Source organism: Onychostoma macrolepis, chromosome 12 (genome assembly GCF_012432095.1).
Source record: "Onychostoma macrolepis isolate SWU-2019 chromosome 12, ASM1243209v1, whole genome shotgun sequence".
Lineage (NCBI taxonomy): Eukaryota > Metazoa > Chordata > Actinopteri > Cypriniformes > Cyprinidae > Onychostoma > Onychostoma macrolepis.
Genome location: NC_081166.1, coordinates 30,350,979 through 30,370,978, shown reverse-complemented (window position 1 = coordinate 30,370,978; position 20,000 = coordinate 30,350,979). Strand labels below are relative to the sequence as shown.

Genomic DNA, 20,000 nt, shown 5'->3' with positions numbered 1-20,000 from the left:
ATTATTAACTTTTCTTTTCTTTTCTCATAGGACTACAATATTGTCATGTATAGTGCGCATGTTTATTACTAAGGTTGACTAGTGAGAAATAGATGCGTTTAGTCTTACAGACACATGAGGGCAGCAGACATCTTTTGTTATTTGTTTACGCTTTTACATTTTTTTGCATTTTATATTTTTACAAAAATGCAGATGCAGGCTGTTTTAAAAGCCATATCAGTTGAGTTTATGTAGTTTGAGTCCTGATGATTTTTTTTCTTGGTTTTAAACATCGAGTTTGTTTATTTAATCAATCTTATTTTGTTTTTGCCTAAATATTTAATACACAGTGTAACTTTTGTAAGAGGAAGCCTTTCTTTAACCTTTTTCCTGAACACTTAAAATTCTGTATGAGTAAGTTTTCTGATTCTTCTAATAAGAAAACTGTGAAAACCATTTTTTTTTTCTAAATGCACTTTATTTATTAATTTATGCATATATAAAACTGTTATTCTGTATTTATTTATTTATGTTTAGAAAAAAAAAAAACGTTAAGCAGCTATTTAAAAAAAAAAAATCATATGCATATTTCTTAAAATGCGCATCTTAAATTTTTTTTTTTCAGTCTTAAGATTAATGTTTCAACTTTTAGCTAATGGTTTTAAATTTTAATTAGAATATCATATAAATTATATTACTGTTAGTCGCACATGGATTGAGTCATTTATGTTGCACTGTGTATTTAAACTGAACGTAAATCCACAAGGATGTCATGACGTCATCCTGGCGCTGTCACGTCACATCCGGCAGAGGGCGCTGATGTCAAACCACGCGCTTTAGCAGCTACAGAAGGACAATGTAGTTAGTTGTGAGTCAATCCTCGGCACAGAGGACATTAAACAACGCAACACAGCAGTGATGACTGATAGCCGAGCTCTGGAGGAACTGCGTAATAAATGTTGACTGTTGATCCGAGAACTTCTGGAAGCATCGAGCGAAGAAGAAGCCAAAGCAGAGCAATCAGGAGATGATCCGGAGTCGCGCTGGTTTCGCTTACACTCGACGCGGAGCAGCACGTAAGACGCTTCGCCAAAACCAGATTTATTATATTTACAGTGTGTGTTTGTGGTGTAAGACTGGCTTTATTTGACCTCTGTGCGGTTTGTGTGAACTTTCGGTTCGGTGTGGAAAGAGAAACGCGGTGAAAGCTGTGTGTAAATAGAGAAGCTCACTTCACTTCAGACTCAAAATAAAGCCTAAAGTTACTTTATATAAAGTGTTTTTGTGTCACGGTAGCATAGCAATGCACTGTTGTGTACTCGACATCACTGAACATTGTAGTACACTAGTATTTCATCTAACTAATAAGGTGTTTGGATGTAGTAATCATTCATTACGGTTTACTTTGCTTCAACTTTGCACACTTTTATGTCCCATGTGTTGTTTATCATATTTATATTGATTGTTTATATTGTTATATGTTAAACTAACAGATGCTTTGTCAGTTCAGTTTTGGTTTATTTAATAAACACAACAATTTATTATTTAATAGTGAATAAATGCACGTACAGTAGTCAACATTTGAAGTGGATCAAAAAAGTTAATCAAAAAATGTGACTAATAGTAGGTCTGGTGTAATTTATATAAAACTCAAATTCATAAACGTTAAATCTTTTAACGGTAACCATAAGACTAAATTATGCATTAAAGTGCATATGTAAAAAAAAAAAAAGGTTAATACAGTTTTACCCCCAGATGCAGATTTTAAAACACAGAAAAAAATGATTACAGTACTATTAAAACATAAAACTGTCATAATCTAAACAAGAGTGAAAAAATCAAACCATTTGAGTATTTATGATGTGATGATTTATGTACATTTTTCTGGCATCATTGACCACGCTCAACCATTTTTGCACCGCAAGTACTTTCCAATCAAAGTTAATTTTGTCAAAGTATGCTAAAAGAATGAAAATATGATTTAATTGTGTGTGTTCAGGATGCATAGCAGTGAAGTGAGCCTTAGCTTAGACTCGGTGCTGCTCGCATGCTCTGGAATGTATGAACGCTTGCTTATGCCAGGGAATAAAAAGTAAAGTTTACATCTTTTACACTTAATCTGAATTCTGATTTGACATCTCGCAGTTGATGTTTTTTTTTTTAATGTAAGTAATTGCGTTTTTTCTCTCACAATTGCAACTTTGTAAGTGTGTATCTCACAATTCAGACTTTTTTCTTTTTTTAAATTGAGTAAACATCTCGCAGTGAATGTGTTTTCAGCTTCCACATCTGTGTGTGCTCGAGGTATCATTTCAGCTCTGAAAATAGAAGATCGGAAATGGTTGACAGATGCTCACCGGTGCCAGAAAGAAACTGAACGCATATGCTTGCATTGGATTGCACAGTGAGCTGTGGGGGGGAATAAAACAAACCGTGTGAACATTTAAAGAGCCTGGCAGATTTGGTTGTTTTCATAATGTCATGTTCAGATACTAATTCATTTGAGATTAATTATATGAATTTAATAAAATTCGCTGAAAATGTGCTCATTGGTACAGAAATGTGTCTCTGCATCAGTGTCTCAGCAATGGATGCTCTGCAGTGAATGGGTGCCGTCAGAATGAGAGTCTGATAAAAACATCACAATAATCCACAGCACTCCAGTCCATCAGTTAACATCTGGAGAAGACAAAAGCTGAAACTAATCCAGCATTAAGATGTTTTTAATGTCTAAAATATGAGTCCATAATCCATAATAACGCTTCCTTCAGTGAAGAAGTGCATCTGCTGTCGTCTCTCATCAAAATCCAGCCACATATTAGTTTAGAGCTGTTTTGTCTTGTAAACGCTGCTTGATCTGCAGATTTCTCTCCTGATTCACACCAGAACACTTTTTCACTGAAGTGAAATGCTTATGAATGCAATGGCCAATCAGAGGCGTTTAGATGAGTTATTGTTCAGTGTTTGCTCGCTGACTGCATTCAGCTCTCACATGAATTCTCTCAGCATTAACAACAAAGTGCATGTACTTATGACGTAAATAAGACATTCTTTAATCAAACCATGTATACACAGCTTTACTGATTGAGAGTGCTTAAACTCACGCTAGACCAAAATCAGTCGTCATGTTCTTTGCTCGCTTTCTCTGTATAATTTATTTGCTGTTTGATAACTGTGGACGGTACGGGTAATAAAATAAAAAATTAATTTATTACCTCATCTGTGAACATTATGGAAGCCCGTTTCCGCCACTGAATAAAAAATAAAAAAAGATAATTGCGACTTTATCTCACAATTCTGTCGCAATTGTGAGATATGAACTTGAGTTATAAAGAGACATAAACTCACAATTCTAAGAAATAAACTCGCAATTCTGAGAAATAAAGTCTGAATTGCAAGATACAAACTGACTTTTCAGAATTGCGAGTTTATATCTTGCAATTTTTTACTTTATAACTTGCAATTGTGTTTATATCACGCAATTCTGACTTAATTTCTCAAAATGGCAAGTTTATATCTCGCAATTCTAAGGAAAAAAAGGCAGAATTGCGAGTTTGTATCACGCAGTTCTGAGAAAAAAAAGTCGCAATAACCTTTTTTTTTATTTTTTATTCAGTGGCGGAAGCAGGCTTCCATAGAACCTCCTCCTTCATAGCGTCATCAAGCTTCGTTTTTATTATTGTTTTGAAAATGCGAACTCTACCGGTGAAAACGTACGTACTGTGCCTTTAAGATGATTGCTTAAGTTAAAGCTCCAGCTGTGCGTGTGTGGTTGTGTTTGCGCAGGGTCCGCAGCGATGCAGTGAGGATGGGTGCTGTTGTTGTGGCGAGGCAGGCCGGCGCAGGCGGTTGAGCACCGGAAGAATGCACTTATCCAATGTCTGCACCAACAAAATCTGCTTTCTGCTTTCCCTGGCGCTCTGTGCCCTTCTGGTGCTCCTCATTCCCTCCTTACAGCCTCCTCCGCGTCAGACGGATCTGCCCAGGCCCGCCGGAGCCGGACGCAGGAGCCCCGGCCAAAGAAGCCACGATGCCAAGGACGGCGCTCTCATTCGCCCGCCGCACACCCGCTCCCCTGGGCCCCGATCCAAAGACTCCTCTTTAGATTTCAGAGACGTTTTTATTGCTGTTAAGACCACTAGGAAATATCACAAGTCCAGACTGCAGCTCCTGTCCCAGACCTGGGTGTCCAAAGCCAAGGAACAGGTAGGGAGGCGTTTCATTCATCTGCGTATAAATACTCAATAGCCAACTATTCTGAGGTCAAACTCACAATACATTCTTTTTTGATCTTATTAACAGCGTTGGATCATTTTTCATGACTTTTTTCGGGTGTATATTCAACCACATTTTAGTGCTGTCAAACAATTAATCGCACACAAAATAAAAGTTTTTGTTTACATGATAGATGTGTGTATTATGTATGTATAAATACACACACATACAGTACATATTTTGAAAATATTTACATGTATATATTTATATTCATTTAATTAATTAACATTTTTCTTAAATATATAGATGCATGTGTGTGTATTTATATATACATAACAAATATACACAATACACACACATTATGTAAACAAAAACATTTATTTTGGATGCGATTAATACTTTAACAGCACTAATATCTATTTATATTAATATATTTTCTATATTTAATATATAAGCACTACATTTTTCTTAAATATATAGATGCATGTGTGTGTATTTATATATACATAATAAATATACACAGTACACACACATATATATAATGTAAACAAAAACTTTTATTTTGGATGCGATTAATCATGATTAATTGTTTGACAGCACTAACCTCAGTGGATTTGACAGTATTTTTCACATCATGTTTTTGATAAGGCCCCAGTATGTATTTTCATGGTATGGGTAAAATCTATACTATTTGGTGTAAATAAATAAGAAATAAAACCTTCAAAACTAAAACCACTCACTTTAAATGCTAAAAGTGAATGCAGGCATCACAACATTAAAATATGAAAAAAATATATATTCTTTTTGTGATTTTCTAAAGATTACATTTAACTGTTATTAAATTAACTTCTAAAGCATTTAGATAAAAATAAGTGTTTAATAATAGGGCTGCACGGTTAATTGAAATTAAACCGAAATTGCAAAACGTCTTGATGTGATTATAAAATTGCAAATGCTGCGGTTTATTTCCGTAAATATTTACGCTGCGTGATTTATCATGATGTGTTCTTTCATGTCAACCGCTATATAACATTATTATTTATTGTTTAGTGTTTGTAAATTAAGAAATTAAGCCATAAATATCAGTATTGTAATTAAGTTATTTTATTTAATATAATTTTTTCTAAATACTTTTATTGTTGTTTTTTTAATTCTACAGTGAAATATTACAATAGTGTTCTTATGGGGTTTTTTTTTTAGTACTGTTGTGTTTTTATTAGGTAATAATAATAATAATAATTATTATTATTGTTGTTGTTGTTGTTGTTGTTTTATAGCAGTATTGATGCATAACAAAATTTTGACCCATTTGTGCAGCTCTACAAAAAAAAAAAACATTTTAAAGGACCATTTTTATCAGAAAAATCCCAATTAGATGTTTTTCACCAATTGTGCAGCCCTATGGCAAACATAATTTAAATGTAAAAATAAGAGAAGTGAGTATGAACAATTAATTAACATTTAATTACCATGGACAGTTAATAACAATACCAGTAAATGTAAAATAAATAAGTCTTATATTGGTTGATAACTAATATAGTTCTGATATGTGGTACAACATTTTCAGGATGTTTTAAATTTATGGTGAAACATAAGTAGCAACAAATGTTTGCTTCCATATTAAAACTGTTTATCAAAAAGGGAAATGAAACGTGTGGAGAGGACTTGGTTCGACTCATCGGTTGTGATTTTGGAGCCGTTGCAGTTGGTCAGTGGTGTGTTTAGGGGTGAACACACACACACACACACACACACACACACACACACACACACACACACAGAGAGTGTTCAGGAAGTGTTCTGGCAATTTAAGGGTGAGGTGGTTAACAGGGGTCCAGAGCTGGTGGCCCTCGGGCCCCTGGAAGAGGAAGTTCCTCAGAAACCTGAGAGCCGCAGACACAAAAGCGCGTGTGTTTGCTTTCATCAAGAACATTATCTTGACTGCCAAAGACGCCCCTTTCCTGAGGCCTCACACGCGCGAGTGCGGGGCCCAGAGGGGCCCCCCAGATTGACTTAACCTGTAAAACAGTGCAGCGCCATTGTTTTGCCATTGCACAACAGCGCCAAATGCCCAGGAGAAATTTCAAGCGCTCAGCTTTTCTCATAAAGCGAGATTGTGTTTGGTACAAACAGCTCCAGTATAAAGTGCCAACTCATGCCAGAAGAAACATTCTTTCACTGTTAGATTTACAATGTTCAGATTGTGGGACAACGTCCACCAGGCTTTTTCCTTTTATGACTTTCTACTTGAATAACCTTCTATATTCTCTATTAAAGATGTTTTGTACAATTTCTGGACAGGGTCCAAAGACTATCTACAGATGAAAAATGCATACGTATTGAAGAGTTAATTTTGTTGGAAACGCATGTCCTTTAAAAAAAAAAGCTGGAAAAAAAGTTGGAAAGCTTTAACCCTCAATGCTGGCAAAAACAATCCTAGACATTCTCAAAGTGGATTTAAGTTTTCCAGAGTTTAACTCAGATGTACTAAGTGTTGGAAAATATCAAGATTGCCTTTCATTTCCAGTGTTGGAGCAGCAGTGGAAGTGATATGAAGGATAGGGCCCTGTGGAGTCTGTTTTACTTTCCCCCAAATTCCATTAGATTTTTTCCCAAATCCGGTTTAAAATTTTTATTTTTCCCCATTTTAATTTTTCTGGATTCTGTTTTCATTTTTCTGGACTCCGTTTGAATGGTTAAATTCAATTTTAGTATTCAAAAATCATGTCTAATTAATTGAAATCACCATTTTACAACAATGTATTGAACGAATGTTTAACCAAAATTATTTTTTTAGGGCCCTATGAAATACATTTTATTTTTTTATTTTGACCAAATTCTGTTTTCCATTGTAATTTTTCTGGATTCCATTTTAATGGTTTAATGAAATTTTAACAATGAAAAACCATGTGTAATGAAATTGATAAAAACAATTTTCAGATGTTAATTTTATTTATATATATATATATATATAAAACATTTTTTATTTTTTTCAGTAATAGGGCCCTATGAAATGTTTTGGTTTTTCAGAAATTCTGGTTATTAAAGGAAGACAAAATTGAAATGTGCAACAGAGGTTTGCTTTTAAAGTTAAAATATGGAAGAAAATTGTGTGATTTATTCTTTTTACAATAAAGTAATAATAATTATTATTATTATTATAATTAGTGTTAATTTTAGTATTATTATGTTGAGATGTACATTCTACTATACAGTAGTAATATGTTTTTTGTCACAATTTCTTTAAGTTAAACTGAACTTTTATTTTGACGGGTTGTTGTGAAGACCTTTACGTTTCTGCGTGTATGATATGACCATAGTTTTCTCAAACGATCAGTAAAATGCTAATGAAGTGACTCTAGAGCAGTTCTGGAGGCGATGCTCATGTGTTTGTGTCCTCACTTACTGGGGCTAAAGAACACCGCGAGCATCACGCACTTCAGTATGTGTAGCAAACCAAACCACAGCATTGACTATTATGTTTTTGTTTACTATTCATTACACCATAAAAAAAATCCAGTCAAATTTGTTAAAAACTGACAGCTGTTGTTGTCAAAAGTTCACTGTATGAACAAATATATTACAGGATAGTATATTGGTATAAAACAGATTTTTACTGTACAAGCTGCATTATCAAGGTGTTTATCAGTACGTTTTACAGTAAAAAGCAGAGTTCATTATAAGTGGCATGTCACAAAAATGGAAAACCCCATCAGTGTAGCACACTAAAGTAATGCAATAAACATTCACTGAATATTATATAATGTTACATAAAAATACCTTAATGTTCATTACTGATGAATAAGAAGCAAAATTATTGATATAAAATAAGCAATGTGTCACACAGAGACTTCTGGGAATGTCCCATACTGTTTTTCACTGTAATTATGTGGTATCTCGCAATTTTTACTTCCAGAAACCATAATTCTGTATATTTTAGAGTAAAATTACATATAATGAGTTGCTCTTGGATTTACAATTTTTCACCATTTAAGGTACGGTAACATACAGCTTATCAAAAAACTTTTTTTTTTTTTTTTTCTTTGTAAAAACTGCAGATGTTTTATTTCAGGTCTTCTGCAGCCATATGACAGCTTTGCGTGAAAACCATTAAAAAACTGAATGTTTTATGATGCCTCTCTTTGTACTTTTGCATCCTTTTCGTAGCTTGACAGCACTAGTCCTCATTTGCTTTCATGATTATATTAAAGAGAATTCAAAATATTCTTCTTCAAAAATTGCCCTTAAATGGTCCATGGAACAAAATATTCATTCGAATGTAGGTTTGGAGTGAAATGAGGGTAAATAAATAATGGCGGTTTTTATTTTCCGTGCAGAACAAGTGGTATTTAGAGTTTTCCCTGCTCAAACATGCTGTGTGCCAGAAACATCACGAGTAATCCAGTGCTAAATCCAGAGACGTTCTGTCCCTCCGAGCTATTTCATGAGGGCTCCAGACGCCTGTGCCAGCTTACAGATCGTTGTGGACATTTGTGAGGCAACAGAGGATTCATGCGTTCATTATCTGTTCCTTGAAAGACAGAGTATTTGCTAAAACACTTACTCATATACCCCAGTTTATTATGCTGAATCTGTGTACATGTATATAAACTGGAACCCAGGGTGTGTTGTGAGGGAATGAATGAATGAAGGGAGTGAGAGAATGAAGGAATGAAGGGAGTGAGAGAATGGAGGGAGTGAGAGAATGAAGGAATGAAGGGAGTGAGAGAATGGAGGGAGTGAAGGGAGTGAGAGAATGAAGGAATGAAGGGAGTGAGAGAATGAAGGAATGAAGGAGTGAGAATGAAGGAATGAGGGAGTGAGAATGAAGGAATGAAGGAGTGAGAGAATGAAGGAGTGAAGGAGTGAGAGAATGAAGGAATGAAGGAGTGAAGGGAGTGAGAATGAAGGAGTGAAGGGAGTGAGAGAATGAAGGAATGAAGGGAGTGAAGGGAGTGAGAGAATGGAGGGAGTGAAGGGAGTGAGAGAATGAAGGAATGAAGGGAGTGAGAGAATGAAGGAATGAAGGGAGTGAGAGAATGAAGGAATGAAGGGAGTGAAGGGAGTGAGAGAATGGAGGAGTGAAGGGAGTGAGAGAATGAAGGAATGAAGGGAGTGAGAGAATGGAGAATGAAGGAATGAAGGGAGTGAGAGAATGAAGGGAGTGAGAGAATGAAGGAATGAAGGGAGTGGAGAGAGTGAGAGTGAGAGAATGGAGAGAATGAAGGGAGTGAGAGAATGAAGGAATGGAGGGAGTGAGAGAATGAAGGAATGGAGGGAGTGAGAGAATGAAGGAATGGAGGAGTGAGAATGAAGGAATGGAGGGAGTGAGAGAATGAAGGAATGGAGGGAGTGAGCGAATGAAGGAATGGAGGGAGTGAGCGAATGAAGGAATGGAGGGAGTGAGCGAATGAAGGAATGGAGGGAGTGAGCGAATGAAGGAATGAAGGGAGTGAGCGAATGAAGGAATGAAGGGAGTGAGCGAATGAAGGAATGAAGGGAGTGAGCGAATGAAGGAATGAAGGGAGTGAGAATGAAGGAATGGAGGAGTGAGCGAATGAAGGAATGGAGGGAGTGAGCGAATGAAGGAATGGAGGAGTGAGCGAATGAAGGAATGGAGGGAGTGAGCGAATGAAGGAATGGAGGGAGTGAGCGAATGAAGGAATGGAGGGAGTGAGCGAATGAAGGAATGGAGGGAGTGAGCGAATGAAGGAATGGAGGGAGTGAGCGAATGAAGGAATGGAGGGAGTGAGCGAATGAAGGAATGAAGGGAGTGAGAGAATGAAGGAATGAAGGGAGTGAGAGAATGAAGGAATGAAGGGAGTGAGAGAATGAAGGAATGAAGGGAGTGAGAGAATGAAGGAATGGAGGGAGTGAGAGAATGAAGGAATGGAGGGAGTGAGAGAATGAAGGAATGGAGGGAGTGAGAATGAAGGAATGGAGGAGTGAGCGAATGAAGGAATGGAGGGAGGAGCGAATGAAGGAATGGAGGGAGTGAGAGAATGAGAGAATGGAGGGAGTGAGAGAATGAAGGAATGAATGAATGTATTGTTAATCTAGAAAATTATTTCTAGTTATTTTATATAAAATATAGCTAAAACTAATTAAAACAAAAAAGTTGTTACTTGAAATAGAAATAAAAAGTTAATTGTACTAATAACTAAAACTAAAAAATGAAAATAACTATATAGACTGTATAAACTATTTAAAAAACAATAACTAATAAAAATGACAAAAATGACCAACAGAATTACTAAAACTCAATTACATTGGAAAATACAAAAACTATAATAGCATTTTAATGATACTGAAATAAAGCTGTTTTCCTGCATGTCACGTGACTAATATCAGAGAACTGAGGACATGCGAATGTGTCATTAAATTGTTGAAATATTAATTTGAAATCTCAGCAGACTTTAAGTAAATATTTTGTCAAACAGGTAAAAAAAAAAAAAAAAAGGTTTGTAAATCCCTGACTGTTTTCCAGTGAATCATGGCAGTGAACTTTGACTTTCTCTGTTTCAGACGTTTATCTTCACTGATGGAGAGGACAAGGAGCTCAGACAGAAAGCAGGTAACACTTAAACCTGCTCTGAGCAGATCAAATAAACACCTTTAAACCATTTTAAAGCTTCAAATTAAGAGAAGAAACTCTAGGTACCATTGCAAAATCTGTTTAAGGGACTAACTGACCATCCTGAGCCATGCCTAGCTAGAAGAACCTCATATTCATGCTTCATTTCATCATGACACGGACTGTGTGGTGTGACATAATTGAATGTCATGTAAATCATAAGTCATTGTCATGTCACTGTCTCCTGAAGGGCTCAACATCATCAACACCAACTGCTCGGCGGCGCACACGCGTCAAGCTCTGTGCTGCAAGATGTCTGTGGAGTATGACAAGTTCATCGAGTCACAGAAAAAGTTGAGTTCGTCTGAAGGCCACAGGCTGCTGAATGCATTAAATCATAGCATACAGTCATCATACAGCAGATGTGGCATTCATTTACAGTACTGGTCTAAAGTTAAATGTCTTTTTTTTTTTTCTGGCCAAGGCTGCTTTAACTTGATGATAAATTCAGTAAAACAGCAGTATTGAGAAATACTACAATTTAAAGTAATTGTTTTTTATTTAATTGCATTTTTTTTTTTTTTTTTAGTGCTGTCAAACAATCGCATTCAAAATAAAAGTTTTTGTTTACATAATATATGTGTGTGTATATATAAATACACACATACAGCAAATATTTTGAAAATATTTACATGTAAATATTTATATTCCTATAATTTATATTATATGTAAATATATGTAATGTATAAACATAACACATTTTTCTTAAATATAATAGATGCATGTGTGAGTATTTATATATACATAATAAATATACACAGCACACACACACATTATGTAAACAAAAACTTTTATTTTGGATGAGATTAATCGTTTGACAGCACTAATTAATTTTTTTTCATCTGATGGCAACATTTCTCATTATCAGTGTTAAAAACTGTGTTTGCTGCTTTGTATTTCTGTGGAAACTGATACATCACCATTGAAAAGTTTGGGTTATATAAGATTTAAAAAAAAGAAATTGATACATTTATTCAGCAAGGATGTATCGAATTGATCAAAAGTGACAGTAAAGGTGTTTTAAATGTTACAAAAGATTTCTGTTTCAAATAAATGCTGCTCTTTTGAACTTTCTGTTCATCTGTGAATCCTGAAAAATAAAATGTATCACGGTTTCCACAGAAATATTGTGCAGCACAACTGTTTTCAACATTGATAATAATCAGAAATGTTTGTTGAGCAGCAAATCAGCATATTAGAATGATTTCTGAAGATCATGTGACACTGAAGACTGCAGTAATGATGCTGAAAATACAGCTGCGCATCACAGAAATAAATTACAGTTTAACACATATTCACATAGAAAACAGCTGTTTTAGATTGTAATAATATTTCACATTTTTTACTCTATTTTTGATTAAATAAATGCAGCCTTGGTGAGCAGAAGAGACTATCAAAAGCATTTTGAAATGGTCATTATTCCAGAGTTTTGTTTTCTCTCTCTGTTCTGCAGGTGGTTCTGTCACGTGGATGATGATAACTATGTGATCCTGCCCAGTTTGCTGGAGCTGCTGTCATCTTATTCTCACACTCAGGACGTTTATCTGGGCCGACCCAGTCTGGATCATCCCATAGAGGTTTCTGAGAGGGTCAAGAGCGACGGATCGGTGAGCCGCTCTCGCCTTTTCACTGAGAAGAAAGCACAGGTTCAGTGGGAGACAGGGCCGCTGTAACAAGACAATTATAATACATCTGTTCAACCACAAACAAGCTGAATAGTAAAAGTAGACCGAATATGACTTAAACAGAAAAAAGAATCAACGTTTTCAAGGGTTTTTTTGTATGTCCATTTTTTTCTTCTTCTGACTAAAATAGTTTGTTATTTCAGGTGTATTTGTATTTATTTCAAGTAATTGTAGTGTAGGTCTCACTAAGAAAACGTGTTTAAATCAAAAGTCTGGCAACTAAAATAATTGTTACCAAATAAAGGGGGAAAAAAGCATTTATGCTATTAAACTGATATACTGCTTTTACAAGATTTTGTTTTTAATTTAATGTTATGATAGTTTTCTGTCTAAATATTTTAAAGATGCTATTAGGAAATACATGTTTGTCATATCATAAAATCTCTTAAACTTGCCAAGGCTGCACTTATTTGATCGAGAGAAAAAAAACAGGAAAATTGTGAAATATTATTTTAATCTAAAACAGCTGTTTTCTATGTGAATATGTGTTAAACTGTAATTTATTTCTGTGATGCGCAGCTGTATTTTCAGCATCATTACTGCAGTCTTCAGTGTCACATGATCTTCAGAAATCATTCTAATATGCTGATTTGCTGCTCAAGAAACATTTCTGATTATTATTATGTTGAAAACAGTTGTGCTGCACAATATTTTTGTGCAAACTATGATGCATATTATTTTTCAGGATTCACAGATGAATAGAAAGGTCAAAAGAGCATCATTTATTTGAAATAGAAATATTCTGTAACATTATAAATGTCTTTTGATCAGTTTAATGCATCCCTGCAGAAGAAAGAATCTGTGCCTAATCTGGACTATCTGCTGCAGGTCTCGGTGAAGTTCTGGTTTGCCACCGGAGGAGCTGGATTCTGCATCAGCCGAGGCTTAGCGCTCAAAATGAGTCCATGGGCAAGGTAAGCTCACGCTTATTCTCTACTCTGTGATCTTACACTGATTGCGCTGCCAAAAACTGTGTTGCTTCTTAGCAGGAAAGGTCATGCAGTCCCGGATAAAAAAAACAAGTGCACTTCCATAATGTACTTAAAGTGCTCTGTTTCCGTGCACTAATTTTGTACTTAATATACTAAATATGATTCTTTAGTACTACTTAAGATAAACTTAAGATCATCTAAGTGTACTCAAATGTGCTATTTTGGGACACTGTGAAGATGAACTAAAACGCACTTTTAACACACTATCTCTGTATTTAAGAAAATGTATTTAGTCACCACGTGTAGTACACTTGAACCCATCTTTCATACTCAAGTGGTAACAAAATAAATTTTTTAAATACAAAGATAGTGTGTTTTAGTTCATATTCATGGCATTCCAAAATAGCACATTTAAGTACACTTAGATGATCTTTATACATTACACGTAGAAGTGTACTTATTTTTTCGCCTGGGGTGTTTAAGCAAAGCATCACTGATTTACTGCCTGTTTCCCCAAATCCACATGTAAACCCGTCTTTCAGCATTCTTGTCAGCTTTATTCAGCGTGCACATGACTGCCTACTGTATGCAACCATTTTAACAACATTTACATTTACATTTACATTTATGCATTTAGCAGACGCTTTTATCCAAAGCGACTTACATTCAAGTTACAGTTTTTACATTTGATCAGCTCTTGCTTTCCCTGGGAATCGAACCCATGATCTTGGCGTTGCTAGCGCCATGCTCTACTATTTGAGCTACAGGAAAGCCTAACAACATATAATTATATATTCAAGACACCATAATTTCCAAAAGTTTAAAATGGGTTTACATGCAAATGTTTTGGCAAACATGTAAATGTTTTTACTATTGCTGTCAAACGATTAATCGCATCCAAAAATAAGTTTTTGTTTACATAATATATGTGTGTAAACTGTGTATATTTATCATGTGTATATATAAATACATACACACACAGTATTTTTGAAAGTATTTACATGTATTTATATTAGTGCCGTCAAACGATTAAATCGCATCCAAAATAAGTTTTTGTTTACATAATATATGTGTGTACTATGTATATTTGTGTATATATAAATACACATGTACGGTATATATTTTGAAAATATTTACATGTATATTTATATTTAAAAAACTTATATTATAAATAAATAAATTTAATATAAAAATATAAAATTTTTATTAAATATGCATGCGTGTGTGTGTGTGTTTATATATACATAATAAATATACACAGTACACACACTTATTGTGTAAACAAACTTTTATTTTGGATGCGATTAATCGTTTGGCAGCACTAATATAAATGTATATACATGTAAATATTTTCAAAATAAATACTATATGTGTGTGTATTTATATATGCATAATAAATATGCACCGTACACACACACATTATGTAAACAAAAACTTATTTTGGATGCGATTACTCGTTTGACAGCACTAGTTTTTACACTGAATTAAAATAATGGTGCTTTAATTGTTCTCAGTGTGCATGGATTGCTGTTTGAAATGGAAATCCCTCTTTTCTTTGTCTCTCAGTCTCGGAAACTTCATCACGACAGCAGAGAAGATCCGTCTCCCGGATGACTGTACGGTGGGTTATATCATCGAGGCTCTGCTGGAGGTCTCTCTGACTCACACAGGCCTGTTCCACTCTCACCTGGAGAACCTGCAGAGACTCCCCACGGACAGCTTACTCCAGCAGGTCAGATCTCTAACAGACAGACTGCATGTTTGTTCATCCGGACCTACAGTTTTTTGCAATTCGGCGATCACAGAATTTTTTTTCAGTCCTGTGTAATTCACCATTTAAGGCGAGACACTGCAGGTGAATAGGGTAAAAAAAAAACTAAAAAAAAAACGAATAGTTAGCGCCTTACCCAACTGATTGATTACGCTGATAATTGCAAACTTTATTTTTGTATTATAAGTTTTCTTGATGTCAGTTTCAAAATTCTTGTTGGGTCGGTTTAAGGTGTAAGAGATGGGTCAACAGTGTAATTATAAATGTAATTACTGAAATTAATTACAGATGTAATTACATGCAGGTATTTTTAAAATGCAAGTACAATGTAAAAACATGTATGTACACAATATTGTACTGATTGTAAGTTTTTACAGAGGGAATTTTGGGTATCTCATTTTTTTCGCTCCATAATTCAGAAAAGGCTTAGAACGGATAGAAAACACTATTTTCACTAATTTTTGGGGGGATTAAAATGTTGTATATAATCAAGCAAATTATATATGAACAAATCCCTCTGTAAAAACCTTCAGGATATAGAATATAGTAATAAAAATGTAAAGTTTGGTGTGTGTAAGTGCTACTGAAGTGGAGATTTATGGTTCAGTGTAGGAGAAAAAACTCCTTTTTGGATTTTGAGAAAACGGCCTTTAGAAATATGTATTGTAATTGACACAAATAGATAAAGTGCTATAAAAGAAACACTTAACAGTGTCTTTTGGAGGTTTTCTTTCCAGTAGTCTGAAAAAACACTTTATGAAAAACCAAAAAGCCCAAAATCTCAAACTTGACGGGTGTTTTTGCCTGCAGTGCCTGCCCTCAATACGCAAAATACAGGGTTCCTACGCGGTTTTGGAAAAGTATGGAAAAAAGAAAGCAGAGTATGGAGAAATATTTGCATTTCCAGACTTTTGCCCCCATTTATTTATTTTTTTAATAATAGAAAATTAAGAATTTAATGAAAATAAGTTTATCATACAAGAAGTGTCAGCTGTTTAGTGATTGTTTAGAGGTTGTCAAACACGACTGAATTAATTCAAGGTGCACTTTTTATATATATATATATATATATATATATATATATATATATATATATATATATATATATATATATATATATATATATATATATATATATATATATATATATAATATCCCACTGACATAATACCTGAGATCCTCACAGTTTCTTTCCTCCACAGGTGACCCTCAGTTACGGTGGGTTCGAGAACAGGAGGAACGTGGTCAGTGTTGGAGGAGCGTTCTCATTGGCTGAAGACCCGACACGGTACACAGACACACACATGCACACTAGATACATATAGTCCTTTTCTAATACTTCAAAATAAAGTTTCAGTGCTGGATTTTATGAAGCAACCATTATCTCTTCAGGTTTAAAACGGTTCACTGCCTGCTCTACCCGGACACAGAGTGGTGTCCACCCAAGACTCGTCACTGACCTCTGAGATACGAATTCTGCTTTCCAGAAAACTCTTCATACCAAAATAATACCTATGTAAGGAATAGTTCACCCAAAAATAAACATTTGTGAAAGTTTTCTCACCCTCAGGCCATCCAAGGTTAGGATGAGTGTGTTTCTTCATCAGATTTGGAGAAATGTATGATTGCATCAGTGTCTCTGCAGTGAATGGGTGCCGTCAGAATGAGAGTCCAAACAGCTGATAAAAGCATCACAATAATCCATGCAACAAATCACTTTGGGCTGTTTTGGTTTGTAAATGGTGTTGATCTGTGCAGATTTCTCTCCTGATTCAGACCAGATGGCTGCTTTATTTATTGTAGAACGCAATATTATGGCTAGAGGACCTATATTCAGGGATGTGATTTGAGCATTTCTGTAGTAAATGTACAAAGTCACAATCCGTGTACCATTAAAAGCGGTTTTACTATGATTAGAGCAGCAGGAAGCGCGTGAGGTTGCCGTGGCAACCAGATACATTGCATGCAAATTACTTGTAAAGGCTGCGCTGTCTATTTCTGCTGCACTAGCAATGCACCATAAACATGTTTGCAACAGAATCGCAAAGTAGATTTTAAGCAAATCAACGAGTGAATTATTTAAAACGGATATCTGTTGGACATTATTCAAGTTAAACGCGCAGGCACACAAACACATTTAGCAACGTTAAATCTTGCTGTAAATGGCCAATTAAGCAGTTTATATTCTGAAATATATTTCTAGGTTTTGTTCTGTGTATATTAAATTGCATTCGGATGTAAATGGTCCTTTTCCTGACATGAATGTAAAACACTGAGCTGCTAATAGAGCGTCCTGTGGATCACCTTTATGAGGCTGTCCGGGTCTGGAGTCGGGCATCTAGCTTCATGTCTTTATTTTGGTTCGGTTCAGATTCCTCTGCAGTTGTTGTATGTTGTTTAAAAAAAAAAAAAAAAGCCACAGTCTCCGCCTATGTGATTGGCATAGGTCTGAGTTTGTTTTTGTGGGGTTTTTTTGGGATTGCTAGTGCTGTCATAAAATTCCCAACGGTTGTGACGTAATTATACTGTTACAGTATAATGTCTGCTGTTACAGTACTGTTATTAGTTTCGCTTCACTGTTAGTGCTAGCTGCGCTGCGCTTGAGCCGCTTTCATTTGCATTTGGGAACGCAACATTCGTTATTAGAAACGTTTATAAACCTGTTGTTGTATACAAAGAGAAGTTTCAGTGTCACATGATCTTCAGAAATCATTGTAATATGCTGATTTGCTGCTCCAGGAACATTTCTGAAAACAGTTTTGCTGCTTAATATTTTTGTGGAAACAATGATACCACTCAAACATTGTATAAGATTAAAAAAAAAAAAAAAAAGAGATACATGAAATATGATACATGAAAGTGATAAAAAGTGAGTGAAGACGTTTAAAATTATTTCTATTTAATAAATGCATTGACAAATTTAATCAATATAATATATTATAGTACTTTTATTATAATGTATTATCATGATTATTAAATGCTGCTTTTTATTTTTTACAGGACAACAGTATGTATTACAATATAAGATATATCTTTAATGTGCTAAAATATATATTTTTAATAGTAAGTGCTGGGGGTGTGGCTTGTGGGCGTGACTTGGGGCGTGGTCAGATTTTCCTTCTTGTTTGTCTCTAGCTGATTACATGCCTGTATATTTTAACTAGAAACTGGTCAAAAACGTCTTAATGCTGGATGTGTTTCAGCTTTTGTCTTCTCCAGATGTTAACTGATGGACTGGAGTGCTGTGGATTATTGTGATGTTTTTATCAGCTGTTTGGACTCTCATTCTGACGGCACCCATTCACTGCAGAGCATCCATTGCTGAGACACTGATGCAGAGACACATTTCTACAAACCTGATCTCGGATGACTTGAGGGTGAACACATCTTCAGCTAATGTTCATTTTTGGCTGAACTATTCCTTCAAGTAGTTTTTGCTTGGTACTTTTTACATTTATATAGTTAAACAGGGTGTCTGTAATTTATTAAATGCATTTTTTTTCTGAAATATGTGGGTTTTTTGAGAATTGCCAAGTGATTTAGACACATCGAATCCCTGTTGTAAGAGCGTTTTGACAGGATTGCGCAGTCTCTCAGATTTACTGGGGGATTTTTTTTTTTGTTTAAATGATTCAAGACACATTTCTGTGGCTTTGACATCATCTTTATAGAGTCATCTTTTTTCTTTGGGCCGTAATATGCCCACAAAAGCCTTTAAATGTGTGTGCGAAATGCCTCTGAGGATGAGAAAAACAGTATTGATGCAGTTTTATAGTATTGTGTTTTCCAGATTTCTGCAGCCCAGCTCATCTACTGCCATTGCCTTTCAGCTCGTGTTATTCTCCGTTCATAAATTGACTGCAGTTGCACTCAGTACATCTCTAGATCTGCATTCAAACGCTGTTGTTTGGAGTCGAGCAGTTGGATATATATATATAAGACGACCAAAAAGCAATTGTAATCAGTCCAAGTTTTAATAATTTATCCGATCATAGTTGAATGCATTGACTTATTGCCATGGAAACACCGGTGTGAGTGTGGTGATCAGAACACGAGTGTTTAAATGTTGTTTAATATGCTGATCCTTCTGATATTTGCACAAACACGTTCCTCACTGCAGGCCAGTGGTTTGCGTAAACATGCCAAAACTACACTATGGTTTCTCTTTCTTTAACAGTGACAAACATATTGCTCTGTCGACAGTAACAAATACTGTTGCAGTTGATTATTTTTTTTGCACCTGTTTTTTTTTTTTTTATCTGATAAACTGATGTAAAGTATGATTTTCATTTTAATAAATTTATTTATTAAGCATGTGCCAGTGTATGCATGATTCATTTGAACATGATGTCTGTTACTGCAGTACAATTGTTGGTGGTTTGTAGTATTAAAATGTACAGTAATACTTAACATGTCCTTCACGATAGAGTAGTTAATTTATTATTCTATGAATTAATTTTTTGGAAGTTGCTTTGAATGGATGTATAGATACAAAATGCAAGAGCTATTCTGACTTGTGCATGACCATGAATTCATTTGTTCTAAAATCTTGAGATTTTAGCCTTTAAATGATCCTTAAAGGACCTTATTTGAAGAAAACCACAGGGTTCAGATCTTGAGACCAAATAATAGGCGAGTTTACAAATGATTTATATCATTTCGGTTGTTTATTCAAAATCTAAATTTGGGCGTCAGCACTAACATTTGTGTCCCTGCAGCACAAAAGCAGTCATAAGCAGCACAGGTATATTTGTAGCAATAGCCAACAATACATTGTATGGGTC

At 35.0% G+C, this 20,000-nt stretch overlaps 1 protein-coding gene across 2 annotated transcripts; it reads left to right on the top strand.

Moving 5' to 3' along the window:
- Window positions 1–781: 781 nt before the first annotated feature.
- rfng (RFNG O-fucosylpeptide 3-beta-N-acetylglucosaminyltransferase) lies at window positions 782–19,488 on the top strand. 2 transcript variants are annotated; one of them, XR_009273724.1, is made up of 10 exons: window positions 782–1,055; window positions 3,766–4,185; window positions 10,720–10,768; window positions 11,019–11,121; window positions 12,282–12,435; window positions 13,342–13,427; window positions 15,012–15,177; window positions 16,419–16,504; window positions 16,609–16,732; window positions 18,420–19,488. XR_009273724.1 is itself a non-coding variant. In XM_058794132.1 (9 exons), the coding sequence occupies exons 2-9, from the start codon at window positions 3,844–3,846 to the stop codon at window positions 16,673–16,675; spliced, it is 1,053 nt and encodes a 350-aa protein (XP_058650115.1). In that variant the 5' UTR covers window positions 782–1,055; window positions 3,766–3,843; the 3' UTR covers window positions 16,676–19,488. The 2 variants fall into 2 exon arrangements, 1 of the variants encoding a protein (XP_058650115.1); XM_058794132.1 differs by having other exon boundaries at window positions 16,609–19,488.
- Window positions 19,489–20,000: the final 512 nt, after the last annotated feature.